Source organism: Phalacrocorax carbo, chromosome 6 (assembly GCF_963921805.1).
Source record: "Phalacrocorax carbo chromosome 6, bPhaCar2.1, whole genome shotgun sequence".
In the NCBI taxonomy this organism is placed as follows: domain Eukaryota; kingdom Metazoa; phylum Chordata; class Aves; order Suliformes; family Phalacrocoracidae; genus Phalacrocorax; species Phalacrocorax carbo.
Genome location: NC_087518.1, coordinates 41,531,398 through 41,546,555, shown reverse-complemented (window position 1 = coordinate 41,546,555; position 15,158 = coordinate 41,531,398). Strand labels below are relative to the sequence as shown.

General features: G+C 42.3%; 1 protein-coding gene across 5 annotated transcripts in view; it reads left to right on the top strand.

Annotated features, from left to right (window-relative positions):
• The window catches only part of LEPR (leptin receptor), a 48,399-nt gene extending 33,970 nt beyond the window's left edge, over positions 1 to 14,429 (top strand). For 3 of the 5 annotated variants that reach the window (XM_064454879.1, XM_064454880.1, XM_064454878.1), the window contains exons 15-19: positions 593 to 775; positions 1,348 to 1,443; positions 1,988 to 2,090; positions 2,787 to 2,862; positions 7,774 to 14,429. In XM_064454879.1, the coding sequence (XP_064310949.1) occupies positions 593 to 775; positions 1,348 to 1,443; positions 1,988 to 2,090; positions 2,787 to 2,862; positions 7,774 to 8,589 (1,274 nt within the window). In that variant the 3' untranslated portion in view covers positions 8,590 to 14,429. The other 2 variants (XM_064454881.1, XM_064454882.1) reach the window with 2 other exon arrangements.
• The last annotated feature ends 729 nt before the right edge of the window (positions 14,430 to 15,158 follow it).

The following is a 15,158-nucleotide window of genomic DNA, read 5'->3' as shown; positions in this document are numbered from 1 at the left end:
GAAACATTACTGTTGTTTATTCTGGGAACTTTACTGCTGTAATGCAATTTTTAAAGCATTTTGATGGATAAAATTCTTCCTGATATTTTGTATAAGCGTATTCTGGAAACCCTGTGGTTGGTAGCAGATGTAATGGGAAGCGTTGGTCTGGCAGGATTGTTACATTGGCGCATTACTTAATTCAATAGGATTTAGGTTCCAAGGCTCTCAGTGCATGCTTTACTAGCTAAATGTTGACAGTTCAGTTGTTGTTGATAGCATTTTTTTATTAAGGAGTGATAATTAAAGAGGTGCACAGGAGAATCGGGATTATTTGTTTGATGTCTGGTAAGAAACTTGATCTGTTTAGTGTTTGGGACTAGTTGGTGTAAACCAAGCTTTCCTGGCTTAAAGAGAAATATGTTTGCTGAACTAAAGATCAGGCTGTATTATATAGAAGATAATTTGACAAGTAAGTGATAAAGTGCTGAAACCATAGGTGTCCTTTGTGTGCGTGTAGTTTATAGGATACACCTCTCCTGCTAACCTGGCTCTCACCTCACCTCTGTTTGAGCTAATGTAATTCACAGCTGTTTTCTTCTTGTTCTGTCAGTGAATGCTGTGCAGTCGCTTAGCGCTTACCCAGTGAACAGCACTTGTGTGATTTTGATATGGACGCTGTCACCTCAAATCTATGTGATAACATCTTTTATTATTGAATGGAAGAACCTTAACAAAGAAGAGGAGATGAAATGGGTGCGAGTTCCTCCAAATATTAGTAAATATTATATTTATGGTGAGTGTGCACTTGAAAATATAATACATTATGTTAAATGATATGGCACTGAAAAATGTAGCATTACTGAGCCCTTAGGTTCCTTTTTGCCTCCTCTCTGTTTCTGATGGCTTTTATGGTAAGGACAAGTAGAGCAATTCTTGATTATAATTAGAGGAATGACTGTAAAGGATTGACTGTTGCATTAGTAATCAGGTTTACAAAAGAAAGATGATCAGGAGTATGTTTGTTTTTTGGCAATACAGTAAAATTAGTTCTGGAATATTGAGTACACCAGCTAATTGTCTAAGTTAATATGTGCATTCCATTTGCATTTTGTCTTTCATCTTAAAGATTTTTACAATAGCTCCACAAAGTTGTTAATTCCATGACAGAATAATGCTAAATTATCCCAGTGTAGATTAACAGTTTTAATTTTCTGATATTAAAGTATGTATCTATAAAAGATGGCTTTCATTATTCCCCTCTCTGGGCTGATCTGAACTCTCATATGTGACCAGAGCTTCTGTGGAGGTAATTGTTTACAAGTAGGATAAGAGTTTTGAATCAAAAGGTTGATTTCTTCTTTCCAGATCACTTTATTCTGATTGAGAAATACCAGTTCAGCCTGTATCCTGTATTCGCTGGAGGAGTTGGCAAGTCCAGAGTAACGGATCAGTTTACCAAAGGTGACTTGTAGGATCTTTCTCCGTTGTTTATGAAATATGAGCTTGTAAATGCAAACTTTAAATGCAGGAGAAGCCTATATCTTACCAGAAAAAAAGGTCAGTAATGAAGTAACTGTAATATAACTATAAACAGTGATCTAGACTTCAGTTGCTTTAATTTGATAACTCTTTGTGGGATTAGTTGAGTGAGGGACCTGAATTCCCCTGCATCTACATAGTGGAGATCCCAGGTCCCTGTGATTCTTCATTCTCCAGTTGTGGAATGTTCTCTTATTTCATGTGCTCTGATTTCATTTCTTAATAGCAAAGGTGCAGTGGGTACCTCCCACAGGGGTGGAGGAGTCACCTCAGTATTTAAGATAATTCCTTCCTTTTTGTCTATTGTTCTCAAGGTAAAAGTTTGTTGATGTGCAATAAGACTGTTTATCAAGTTCTTTTGTGTTTAAGCTGTTGTTTCTACTGTTTGTTATTTCCCTTTTGCAAACTATTTGTTCACAGGCAAATTATTTTACTGCATTATTATCTGAATTCTTTTTATTTCCAGCTGGATATGAGAATGAGACTAATGCCAGCCTCTATGTGATTCTGCCAATAGTTATTTCAACCTCAGTTCTGTTGCTTGGAGCATTGCTGGTTTCGCACCAAAGGTAAGTTGTTCGTTGCCATATGAAAGCCCCAGACAGCCTGTAGAAGAAGGTGATGCAGCTTAGATGATGCCTGTCTGCTCAACTGGTGGACAGAGTTTTGCTGGTGAAAGCTAGGAATTATTTTTCTTGTATATTTGACGTACTGTACTGAAAGGCAGCAGGCTCTGTGGAACACCGCACATGCTCGTTACCTTGTGAAAGTCAGACCATTGCCCTTTTGGGTCTAGTGTCCTTGCAGTAAGATGATCGGTGCTGTTCATATGACTTCAGCCTGTACCACATACATACTCCTTTCTTCTGCACAGCAATTTGTGAGCAAGTTAATGAGTGTCATGTGCTTTGAATTTGTAAAGCACTCCGAGTTCCGTATTTAATTGTCATCACAAACTTAGGTCTGAAGTAAAAGCCAATTGAAAAAAGTCCTGCTGAGTTTTGTGGAAGGTAGGTTGGGGTCGTATTCAGCAAAGACTGCCTGTACCTTTAATACTTTTGCAAAACTGCCACCTGGTATGGCACTTCTTTATTTTTTCCTATTGAATTTTGGCCATCTATAATATCTAAAATGATTGATTCATTGTCACAGTGTTCTGATAAAGAAAATTGCACAGATTCCTTTTGAGACATAGCAAAGGTGAATGGCGGCAGTACGGAATATGAGAGAATGGTACCAACTCCAGAATTTACCTAATATTTCAGAATGAAGAAGCTGTTCTGGGCAGATGTTCCAAACCCCAAGAATTGCTCCTGGGCACAAGGAGTTAATTTTCAGAAGGTGTGTATTTCCCTGGTGATGCTTCTTCCCCCCACCCCATGGGTCTGACTGCTGTTTGCTCAGTACTGAACTCTACCTCTTGGGTAAACTAGATCCTACCTGAATTACTGAATGAAGCAACTCGGAGCCTCAGAAGTTAGCAATACAGCAGTTCTCTCAGCTGTAGAAAGCTAGTATCTGGAAATGGGCCAGGACCAGAGACCAACCCCTCTTCTGAATGTAGGGGGTGTTCAAATTTCAGGACAATTAGTAAATTAGTTGTAGAGTCCCATAGCTGTAACACTTATGCACCTCAGTGAGTGCCACGTGTGTGTATCAAAGGCCAAATTCTTTGCTGAGGCAAACCGCATCTCTGTTTGGCATGTGAATCAGGAGCTGTGACAAATGAGAGCCTTTATGTGGACTTAGCCAGTTTGCACCAGTGGACAGAGTTTCTCCTGGTCCCAGAGTTTGAGTATGTGTAATCATTTGAGACGATAATCTAAATTCAGGCCTGTTATTTCTAAAAGAAAGAGCGTCAAATGGCAGAAGATTTTTCAGATATTTAATTTGCATTCCCAGTGAAGGTTTTTTTTCTCATCTTTTATTTTATTTCATTTCATTTAAACAGAGAATGGACATTCTTTGAAGTCTAATCATGGTTACTGCCTGCTGAACCGTTGGGCCAGCTCCCAGGCTTCCTATACAGAACTGTTAGAAGATTTTTCTATTTATATTCAGAAGACAGGAAGCACAGATACAATACCATGCTGATTTGTTTAAATATAATGAATCCTGGAAGTAGCTCTGTCAAAAATCTAAAATGCCCTCACAAAATCTAGGAGCAAGTGCCATATTACAGACCAAACCGCAGTTTGTCACTTGCACAGGCAGAAGCACTTTAGATTTGGCATTTTTAACTTTTGTTTACTGCCCTACTGACTAGGGCTGTGGCTGGCGAAGGGCTGAATACTTTCAAGCCCTGGCTTTCAAAGGAGTTGAAAGAGCTCAGCCCTTCCCAGGATGCAGGCGTGGAAGCAGAGACATCAGACTGGTTTGGGATTTATCCAGCCTGAGTGCAAGATCTGCCCAGTTACTGACTGCACTTGAAAGTGGGTTTTCATTCTAATTGAGTATTTGTCCTAATTGAGAGCTGTCTTGGGAGTTGCCACTGACTCCAGGCACATCAAAGTGATCAAATCTCTTATTTGCACAAGTACTTGTCTTTCAAGAAAGGTCTTTTGAACTTTCTGCATGCATTTGGGTGCACCAGCAGCTCAGAGAATGCAGAAACTGGGTGTGTGTTGTGCCTTACTGGGTTTTTTGTTTGCTTGGTTTCTTTTTCCCGAAAATATCCATGTGCCTGTAATTTATATCACTTCTTCATTTGTATCATTTAAACATGCAGCCATATTAATGCAGATGCCTGAATAATCTCTAATGTTGGATCTGTGTTTGAAAAGAACAGGCCAGAAATCCTCACAGAAAATCTGATTTCAGTGGTGTTAGGGCAGTTTCTGCTTATTCTTTTGCTTAATTTTTTTTCGTGGCTTTTTAACGTGCTAAAGCACTTACTTTACCGATGCTCTATGTTTTCATGTTAAGTGAAGCTCCTGGAAACCCTTCCGTTGGGGAAGATGCAGTTGTGGTTGGGTGGAGTGAAGAGTGGGTGTTCCCCAGCCTTGTGGCAGCAGTCACGTTGGCTGGCGTTAGCAGAGCCTGTGCCTCTGGCTTGGTCTAGAAAACTAAGTGTGTTTTACTTGCACAGTTTGTTAAATCCCAGGCCAGCCTGACGTGTCTGCTGCCAGGGCTGCATCCCAGGAAGTGCTGGGCTCTTTGAATAGCTGTTAATTGCAGGAGTGTAAGTTGCACCAGTGCACCTGTGTTTGCTTAGTTAATCTTTTCATCTGTAGCAAAAGAAGCTCATGACAATCCTTGCTGTCCCCTATTGCAAAATATATTGACTGGTAGAACCGAAATAAATGTAATTAAAGTTGATGAAGTTTTAACTAGGAAAGAAGGGTAAAGCTGATGCCCTGGTGATACCGCTCCATATTTATATATCTTGTTCCATAATTAATGGAAAAGAGATAATGCATGCAAGTATGAAAGAAATTGAAGTTTGACATGATTTTTGACAGCTTGTTATGCAGTAGAAAGCATGCCTCTTCCGTACGTTGGACTAATCTTACTGGAAATTTTTGGTTAATGTTAATTGCACTGAAGGCACAGTGCCTGTCCTCAGATCAGCGTGATCAACTCTTGCTCATCTCGTGAGTGTCCAAGGCCAGAACACGTTCTTTGAAATCATGTGTTTAGGGCCAAATCCTGCTTTTTTATGTGTGCATGCAATTTCCAGTAGAAAAAGCAGTGTACAGTACTTGTATTTTTCCTTAGCTGTAATAAGGCTTGACTACATAAATAGCCTATGTACCACTGCTGGAAAGTTCTGATGCCTTTCTGAAGGCATTTGATGTAGAACTGCTGTCTTCTCCTGGTACATAACAATACTAAATCCTTGAGTCAACATCTGGTCATTACTTTGTATATTTGATATAGCACACTTGGTATTTGGTACTCTAGAACTGCATTTATAATTTTATACTGATTGTTTTGCTTACAGCAGCCAGAGGTTAAAACTGTAATCTAAAACAGGCAAGTCTTGCATCCGGAGTCTGCCTTGCAAGCCTTGACATGTATGCGTGATGCCAAAATCATAAAAAATCCTCTTATTTGCTCAATAAAATAGTAAATAAAAATTAAAAAGCTTTAGGACCTAATGTTGGAGAAATCACTGAAATGCAACTACAAAATTTTTACAGGGAAATTAACATCAATCTTGCAAAGACTCATGCATATCTAAATTGCCCTACTATGGCCATGGGCCAATTTGCAATCTGTCAAGTTAAATACACGTGAAAGTCAAAATCTGGTCAAGGCAGAAGTAGGCCAATAGCATATTTAGATGTATCTGTGTTTACCAACTAGAGTGCAAAGGAATTTTGATTTTCATCTGTCTCAGGCATGTTAACTGGCTCAGAGGGAGCTGTTGCTTATGAGACAAATAGAACTTAAAACCTGGACTGAACAGGAGAGCAAAATACAGTGTTGCTTGAAATTCCTTGTTTGTTTTGGATCTCATTTCATCTGGCCAGCAGAGTCTGGGAACTGGTGGCCTGAAACGATGGCTTTTCTCCCAAGTTTTATGGAGCTACTTTGCCTGTTGCTTAACACAGTTTGTGCCCAATTTATACCATACATGCATATGCTGTGGAAATGCAGCACTATTCAGCCAGCTTACTCTGTAATTGCTGATATGCTGTAGTTCTACGTTTTTCTTAGGACATTGGATTATGCACTGTATTTGGTTAAATATCTGACATGTTTTAATAAGTGATGTGTCTGAGTGGACAGATGGTGGCCTTTGCCAAACAACATTCCTGTCTTTGAATGTGATGTATTTAATCTTTTCAGGCAATAATATCTGTATGTTTCCTATGCATTTATAAGAGCAAATAATGGGGGGGCTGGGGTGAGGGAGCATGCAGATTTTGGAAGGAATATAAACCATCCCTGTTCAGGATTAACCAGCCGCTGGTTGTAGGAGGGCAGGTGTATCAGGAGGAAACATGGTTTCTTGGTTGTTCAGAAGCTTCCCGATAACATACATCTCCCATTAGAAAATGCCACTGTGGGCAATATAGACTGATCGGACTGTTAGTCCACTTTGGCACAGCAGTGCCTGTGCTTCTCTGTCAATTCACAGCAAACCTGTGAGCAGGAAGATAGCTTTCACTGGGCAATGTAAGGTACGATCGTTAGGGCTTGATGTATATGTTCTAGTAGCATCCTACAGCTCATTTCAATAGCTGGTTAGTTTTATATGTGGTTATTGGCGTTATTTTGAAGACTAGGAGAGATTCCAGTGGGCAGGTTGGTTTCTGTGTGGGAAGGTGATGGACTTCAGTGGGGCAAGTACCAAAGCAGTTAGAAACCTACTCACCTGCTTTGCCATGTGAGGGCATGGGCGTTACTGATAGCTAGTCTAGACTAAAGTAGTAGCCTAAGATGTGCAAGTTAATTTACTCTTTTCTGTAATCATATACTAGTCTAAGTATTTTGACATGTTCCTAGTTGTTTTGGCAGCTTTCCTGCTCTAAAATATGGTTTGCTAATATACACAAAATCTGTTTTTATCTATTTGTTTTTTCTTGAATTCATCAGGAAATATATGCTTTTCGAGTGAATTTTCCTTTTTAGCTAGGAGCTCCGGTTTTGCTGTCAGCTTGTGCTGTTGTATATTTTACATGCATATATATTAGGTAGTAGTAAAGCATACATTTTTCCAAAATAAACGTGTACTTCTCTTCATGCAGTTCAAACATATAGCTGCTATTCAGAATGGAATGCTCTAAAAATACTAAGGAAAGGCTGAATTTGACTCTAAATAATATAATCCTACCAGGGAAAGTTCCTTTAGTTGACATGTAAATGGTTAAGTCTATTGTTTCTACAATCTAAATAAAAAGCCAAGGACATCTAATGGCACAAGACTTTTGTCTTGTGAAGCACTTATGAGTGTTTTTAACAATATGTGCATGTTTATCAATGTTGAAATGAATGGGACCATTGAGCTGCTTCTCTTTCAGCTTAAATGATAGGCTGTCTTGGCTGGATTACTGAGCACTTCACAGAACGCTTGCTTTGCAGCACTTGACACACAAACCAGTTTTTGCTTTTTTTGTCTTGTCCCTCAGTCTTATCCTACACACAGACATAAAGAAGAGAGGCAGTGTGTGTTAGAGGATTTTCAACTATATACTCTTACTAAAACTGTGGGGGTTTTATCTGTGATTCTTAAAATCAGTAGCTTCATACTGAAATAAAGCTATTAAATAATAGATAAGCATTAAAATATATCTTTTCTTCTAGCCTGAAACTTTTGAGCATCTTTTTATCAAGCACCCCGAAGCAATGTCATTTGAGCCTCTTCTTCTGGAACCAGAAATAGTGCTGGAAGACATCAGTGTTACTAAAGCGTTGAAAAAAGAAGACACACAAGAATTTTTTGTCATTGATTCAGTGTTTACAAAAATTCAAGACTCTGAACATGACTCTGCTTGCTCTAGCAGCCGTTTCAATAGTAGCAGCTTCTCTGAGAGTTCCCATGATGACCAAATCAGTGGAGAAATTACAAGGCAGTCTGATATTAAATACGCTACTATTCTCAGTAACTCCAGATCAAGTGGGCTTTACGAACAGCAAGTGCATCTAAGAAGTTGTTTTGATAGATGCTTCTTAGCTGAAGATTCCTTAGTTCCAGGAGCCTTCTCAAGTAGCTCTTGGGAGGTGGGAAATGGGGCGTTCCTCATATCACCTGATTTGCCTGGCAGGCAGCCCAGCAAGACTCTTTCCCTTTCTCTTATTTCTTCAGAGGGATTTTCAGAGCCTTCAGATCAGGATGACACTTTCACAGATGGAGATAGTCCTGAGCGGAGCCTGTATTACTTAGGGATAACATCATTAGAAAAAAGAGAAAAGGACATTTTTTTAACAGAAAGTTCGGGGGTGATGTGTCAGTTCCATACAACCGATCTACTCAAAGATGTGGGGTTTCTTCAGCATACACCTCCAAATTTAAATGCATTTATCCAAAGTAGCCTTAAGTATAAAGCCACCGTGCCATACATGCCACAGTTTCAGATGACTGCTGCCAAGGTGCAAGAGACCCCAGAGAAAAACTCTTAAGTCATCACACCATAATTTGATACTCTTAACGGCTTTTTTTTTTTAATAAGTTCCCCTGTTTTTCTCTCTCCTGACTTTTTTCAGGAGCTCTCCTGTTTTGCAGCTGGTAACTGGTTCTATATTTGAGTGCCGGAATTTTAGTAGGAAGAGATTCCACTTCTTGACCTAATTTTCAAATGCGGGGCCTTCCTTTAGAGATTTGATTGTGTTCAAGTTAGCCTCCGGTGCCAAATTATCTGTTGTTGATGCCTGTTAGGTGTATGTCTGAGCACCCCTGTGAAGAACTGTACTTGAAATTGGACCCCGTGCTGTAGGTGTTCAGGTGAGAGGATGGGATATGATCCAGGCGCCGTCCATGCTGACGCTCAGCCGTCAGGCTCTGTGCTAGGCTGTGGTCTGCCCCCAGGGCAGAGGCTTTGGCAGATCTGTAGGCGCTCTGTAGCTGCAGCTGGCTGCTACGAGTGTGCACGGCCATCACGTTGCTCATCTGCAGGCAGAGCACAGCAGCACCTTCCAGGTGGCGTCAGTGATGACAAGAGACTCTTCCTCCAGCTGGCAGACAAAGAGTTGGGGCTTTTGCAGACCTCGGGGTGGAGATTCCTAAACGCTCCTCAAGGGCTGGGAAGGATTCAAGTAACACGTACCAAATGAACACGGCTCCTTTTTCATGCGTTTACTAAGTGGCCCTTTACAGTCCCGATGTGGATCGCAGCCTGTTCTGCAGCAGTGGGCTTCTTTCAATCTGTTGTTGTCAGACGTGGCCATGTTTTCCAGGGGGGTGAGCACAGCGTGGCTGTTGGCAGTACAGACCCATACGCACATTTCTTCTCGCTGTTCAGGAGTAAAGCATCTCTTCAAACATGTCAGCAAACTGTTGAAAGAGCTTGTTCTTGTTCTAGGGTTTGTTTGGGGTCCAGACCCCAAGGGTAAGATAGAAAGCAGTGACCTGATATGTAGACTGAAGTATGTACATGAATGGGGTTTTGGGGGGGGAAAAGCTCGAATGTGTCGTTTCACTGGGAATGAGCTGGGGCACTGAGTGCTACAGACCGAGTTGACCTGGATGCGGTGCAGCCACTGGACACTCAGGAAGACTGCCAGGTTATGATGCATTGGTATCCACTTGGACTGGTTGTAAACAGATGCACTGTACAAATACCAAATATATTTTTTAGGCTTTTCTTCTCCAAAATCCTGATGTATTTATTGCTTGGCTGACATCTGTGTTAAACTGAGCCTGTGAATACACAGATGGTCCACATGAAAAAGTAGTCAGAACGCTCTGTTTCAGTTGTTGAAAGGGAGGCCCTGACCAATGATGGCAAACTTGCGGCTGCTGTTGTGGGGCCTCTTTTAAAGTAAGTTGAAAATATTCATCAGTAGCATCAAAGAGCTGTAAAAGAAACTGTGAGGTCAGAGATGTGCTGAAGCGTGCACCAGTGTATGAAAACTCCCTGAAGAACGAACAGTTCCAGCAGCTAAAGACTTAACGGTACTGCAAGGGGAGGAAGGGAATCAAAAGTCTTGTGGCTACATTTAATTGTGGGGTGTTATCTGGGGAAGTAAAATGTCCACATTTTTGTTGTTGAACATGAGGTGCTAGTACAAATGGTACTGCCGCAAAACTACCATCTCTTCCAGACCCCTTTCCTAAGAGCCCACAGTAGAAAAAGCAGTAATTTGATCCAAGGATCCTGTATTTTCGATCTTCGGTGAGCTAGCCTGTCTGTATGGACGTGGAGAAGTCGGTTTGCCTTCATGAGCCCTGCTCCGCTCAGCTGAAAAGCTTCAGATGGGAAGAAAATTAGGTCTTGCACCTCAGCTGTATTTTCTGGGGTAAGCAGGTAAAGAAAACCACACTTATCTGCAAGCCAAATATATTTTTTCTACTTTGTAGTTAGTAAATATTTTTGTATACATGCCTTTTCAGAGAACTATTTTGAGGAGCTAAGAAAGATGAATATATTGTGTGTTCCAAAGCTAAATTTATGTATAACTTATATAGGCAATTAAAAACAAAAGGGCAAAACCCAGCAACAACAGTAAAAGGTAGGAGAGGTGTGGAAACACTTTAATATATTAGTGATAAAAAATCCTATGGAGCAAAAGGGACCAAAGCAAGTATTTATCTGCACTTTGAATTTAAGACAAGCTTTACAAAAACTCCACCACTTTTTCTCAAACAAGCTGCTAGCCTGGCTCTTGCTGGGTGTCTCTGTTTCTGGATGTTGCCTATGACACCAATCTAATGTACTTCTTTCAAAAATATTATGTATGGCAGGAGGAATTAAAATGTGGCTTGTGTTAGTAACCAAATCTCCTTGTCACTTGAAAATGTGATTGAAGGGAGAAACCTGAAGTCTTGAAAATGTTCCTGTAGAGTTCCATGAGTAAAACTGTGATTATCACCCAGGTGAATGCTAAACTTAGAATTAATCTGAAAAAAGAAATTAACTCCTGCAGCACGTGACCTTGATGTGGCACAACCTCGAGAATCCTAAGAATGCCATGGGAACAGACTCGGGTGTGGGTTCTGCCTCTCCTGATGGTTTGTCCACCAGATCCAACACCCCCCCCCCCCTCCGAAGTTTGAATATGCAGGGAGGCTAGCATAGGTCTGCTGCCCCACCACACCCACCCCAGCCCATGCCCCAGGGATCACTCCTGTTGTGCAGCTGAATTTGGGGTGGGAGACCTAGATTCCTGCACATCAACCCTCTCCTCTTGCTAACCTGGGATGCAGAGGTAACGTGAACTACTGAAATGTGGTTTTGTGACAGCTGCCATAGTTTAACTGTACGACCTTCTGCTCGGGGGAGAGACTCCCCTCCCAGTGCCCCGGCAGCACACCCCTCTGCTGAAACTTCTTGCTGTTGGGAAGTGAAAAGGGTAGTGCAGTTCTCTGTAGACTGGAATAATAAATGCATGGTTCATCATGAAGTTTGGATTTCTTTAATTACAGTGTTCAGAAAAATTATTTAGTTGCATTTGAAGGTTGTCCTTCTCAGGAAATGAAAAGCTCACATGGATTTTACCATACAAAGTCCTTACCCAGTAACTGTGTAAATCCAGGAGTACCACTAACCATGGGAAGACTCAGCTGAGTGACCTGGTGAAGGCTTTCCTGGGAACACGGGAAAATGTGGGAGTTAATCTTCTGTCCCCCATCACACAGGACTCTGACATGCCTCAGAGCTGATGGCAGGAGAGCCTTTGCAGCCTGGACTTGCTGTGGCGCCTGCAGCTGTGCCTAAGGGTAGCTATGTTAAAAAAGAAGTGTAGAACGTCTTCCCTTGATGGAAGTTGGTAGATATCCAAATATCGCCACCTTTGGAAGTCCAGCCTGTCCTCCTGGGTGCCTCTCTGCCATCCCAATTGTGTTTTTTTGCTAATGGCCAGAGCAAGTGGTGCTCCTTAGATGAACAAATTGATGTGGCATTTACAAAAATCCCTGCAGCGAATGTAAGAAATACTGCAAATATTAGCTGATCTCTTCTGCTTCAGCAAAAATAAAAGATTTTAAGTATAGTTACTGTAGAACCAAGAAATTTAATCCCTTAATGTAGGTATGCCTTTTCTTAAGCAACCTCCACACCATGTCTCCAATCCCTAAGTTTCTGACAGTGCAGGGAAACCCAGGCCCTGACCCATAGTGAAGGGCAGGATGCAGCTGTATGAGTTTATTCAATAAATACTTCCTAAAACTGGCTCTCAGTCTGGCATTTTCCTCCTTATCAAGTGGACATTCAATCCCTCTCGTCACCTTTCTTCACTCTTGTATAAAGCCAAAATCTGCATATCCTGAAGCCACCATCTGCTGCCATCTGCCTCTACCTGGCCTCCGGTTGTGGTTTCAGCTCTGGCAGCTCCTGCTGGCAGCATCTGCCTTTGGGAGAGGAAGTCAAGAGCTGGGGTCAGTTAACTGTATTCTTTTCTCACCATTAGTTTTCTCCCTGAAGTTCAGGTCAAATTGTTTAACAAAGCTGAGTACCTCCCATACCATGTTAGGTAACAGTGTTTTATTTTGTGTTTACAGTGCTCTCCTCCTTTCACAGGGCAGCCAATACATCTGCCTTATGGAGGAGCAAAACCTCATTTGTTTATTCCTGGGTGAGATAAAGATGGGCAGGTATGGTGCCTGGGCAAAGGCATTTTGTAAGGTAATTTTGGAGGGTGGTTTTCCCTGCAGAGCTGCAAGCAGACAGGCCTCCGTGCCTTATCTCCGCGGCTTCATGTCTGGCGCTTCGCGTCATGAGAAAGGGCTGGACCAGCAGGCGCCTGCTCGGCTGCATGTGCCGAGCAGCTGGTCTTCTGTCACTGTTGGAGACCTGAGACTCAGTTCCCCTTTGACGTACTGGAGACACGCTCCACCCACAGCAACGGAGTTTTGCTTGTGCCAGTACCGAGTTTGAGTGTTGATTTTTAAGAGCAGATCTATCATTATGAAGTACCCAGGAACTGTAAATGCTATACAGCAGTTACACCTGCAAGCATAACTCTTTTTCAGGCACACTCCTTATGAAAGAGAGTGAAATTTAAATACACTGTTATGCATTTAGAATTAAAGTTATCAGAGGAGAAAAACTTCTGTATTCATCTCCCAAGATTTTTCCTGACAGCTGGGCTGTTGTAGCCAGCATAGGAGCTCCCACTCACTTCATAAGGCCTGTCTGCTGAGGCAGCGGGTGCTAAGGGACACGGCTGTTTCACCCAGTGAAGGGCTGGAAGAAGAGGTTTATACCAGGACTTGTGTACCTGAAGCTGCCTGAAACAGAACAGAGCCAGGAGTCCGTGCTTGGTGCCTCTGCTGGGCTCCGGCCCCATCTTGGCAAGAGACCTGGAAAGTCCCTGCCAAGAAACAGGGAGAAAGTAGGGAACAGGGTCAGGCCGTGATCTGCATTGGAGGAAGAGGGCTGCTGGGGGCAAAGCAGGTTTCAGCTGATGACCTTCATCCCCAGTCTGACACAGTCCCCTCCAGCTATGGCCACTCCTGGGCTCGGTGCCTGGGAGAGCCGTGGGGCCTCACTTGCCCCGGGGCACAGCGAGGGAAGAGAAATGCTGCAGAAGTGCATTTCAGAGCGTCCCGAGAGCATGGTGCCACCACGAACCTGGGGCTTGGCTGCAGGAGTAACCCAGCGCAGTTTCTGTTTGCTTCTAATAGTAAACCTGTTAATGGGTCCCCATAAATGCACCTATGCCTTTGCTACAAGTAATTCAGTGTTAGTTAATTCCCAGTAAAGTTCGTCGTTTTGCAGAGAGGTGAGTGTTTTGCCGTGGCTCCACACCCACCAGTAAAGGCATTTTCAGTTTAAACTGGACAAGCAATTAGGAGCAACCATGTGCAGCTTCTGAAGTACATATTAAGCCCTAATACTAAGCTCCTGCAAAATAATTTTGAAGAGCATTCAGGAGTATAGCTCATTTATCTAAAAAAATTAATCAAATGTGTCATTATTCCTTTTACATGTCACTTGCAGCTACAGTTAAATGATCTTTTCTTTTTTTAAACTGCAATTGATATTTGAGACAGCAAGAAACTGGTTTTCATATTTTGTAAATATGTGAATTGTTAGTCTGTTTTTGAGCCCCAATCTGTGCGATCAGCCTTGGGTTTGAAGCACGCACACAAAAAGTATACAGTAAAACGGGGTTTGGTTTTTCTTCTTTTCCCCTTGCATAAACTGTGAACTAATTTCTTTTCTGTACGTGGCTTTCATTTCTGGAGCATTTACGGTAATTATTTCCCGCTGATGAGAGTGTAACTTGAAACACCGCTTTCTAACAGTGTCAGAGTAATTTTGTAATTATTTTTGTGAATAAAATGTTTATTGTTGATGTCACTGTTGAATAGGTGTTTGCCTATTGTAGTGAGCCTTTGCTAGTGTGGGAGCCAGCAGTCTGTGGGAGCCAGTCCTGCCCGCCCTGCTGTTTCCCACCGATGAACCCGATCACTGATACGGTTTTTTTAAATTGGGAAAATCTTTGGCGTTTCACTTTGCAGTTTACTGGAACTGGACCTGGAAGGGATCAGAGCTGCTGTGTAATACATAACATTTCTACCAGCTGGCTCTTGAAACATAACATACTGTTGTCCCGCAGTGTCCCACGCTGGGCGGCCATGGCGCTGGCTTGTGCAGCAGATCCCCGTGCAGCCAGACGCAGGGCAGAGCTCTGAGGAATCGCTTTTGCTAAGATGGATGATCTTAAGGGCCTTTTCCAACCTAAATAATTCTATGATTCTATGATCTGGCTCATTTGTTGCACGCACACCTGGTCGTCCTGTGCCCGTGCCTGCAGGTGCAGGACTAACTGATGTAAAGAGCAGATTTCATGCCCTTGTCGCTGTCTGAATCCCTCCTTTGTTAGCGTGGCTGGCACAGCACATGTAACCTGCTCAGTGTCTGCTCTGGTTTTTGACATTTCCCTCCCTGCTTTGAGTGAAATATTCTCCTGTGATGAGACACTACAAGTTGTTTCTGTTATTTTGAGAAAGCTGACAAATGCATTGCTGTGCACAGCCCCTGCCCCACAGTCAGAGAGTTCTGGCTGATTTGGGACAGAAATGGCAA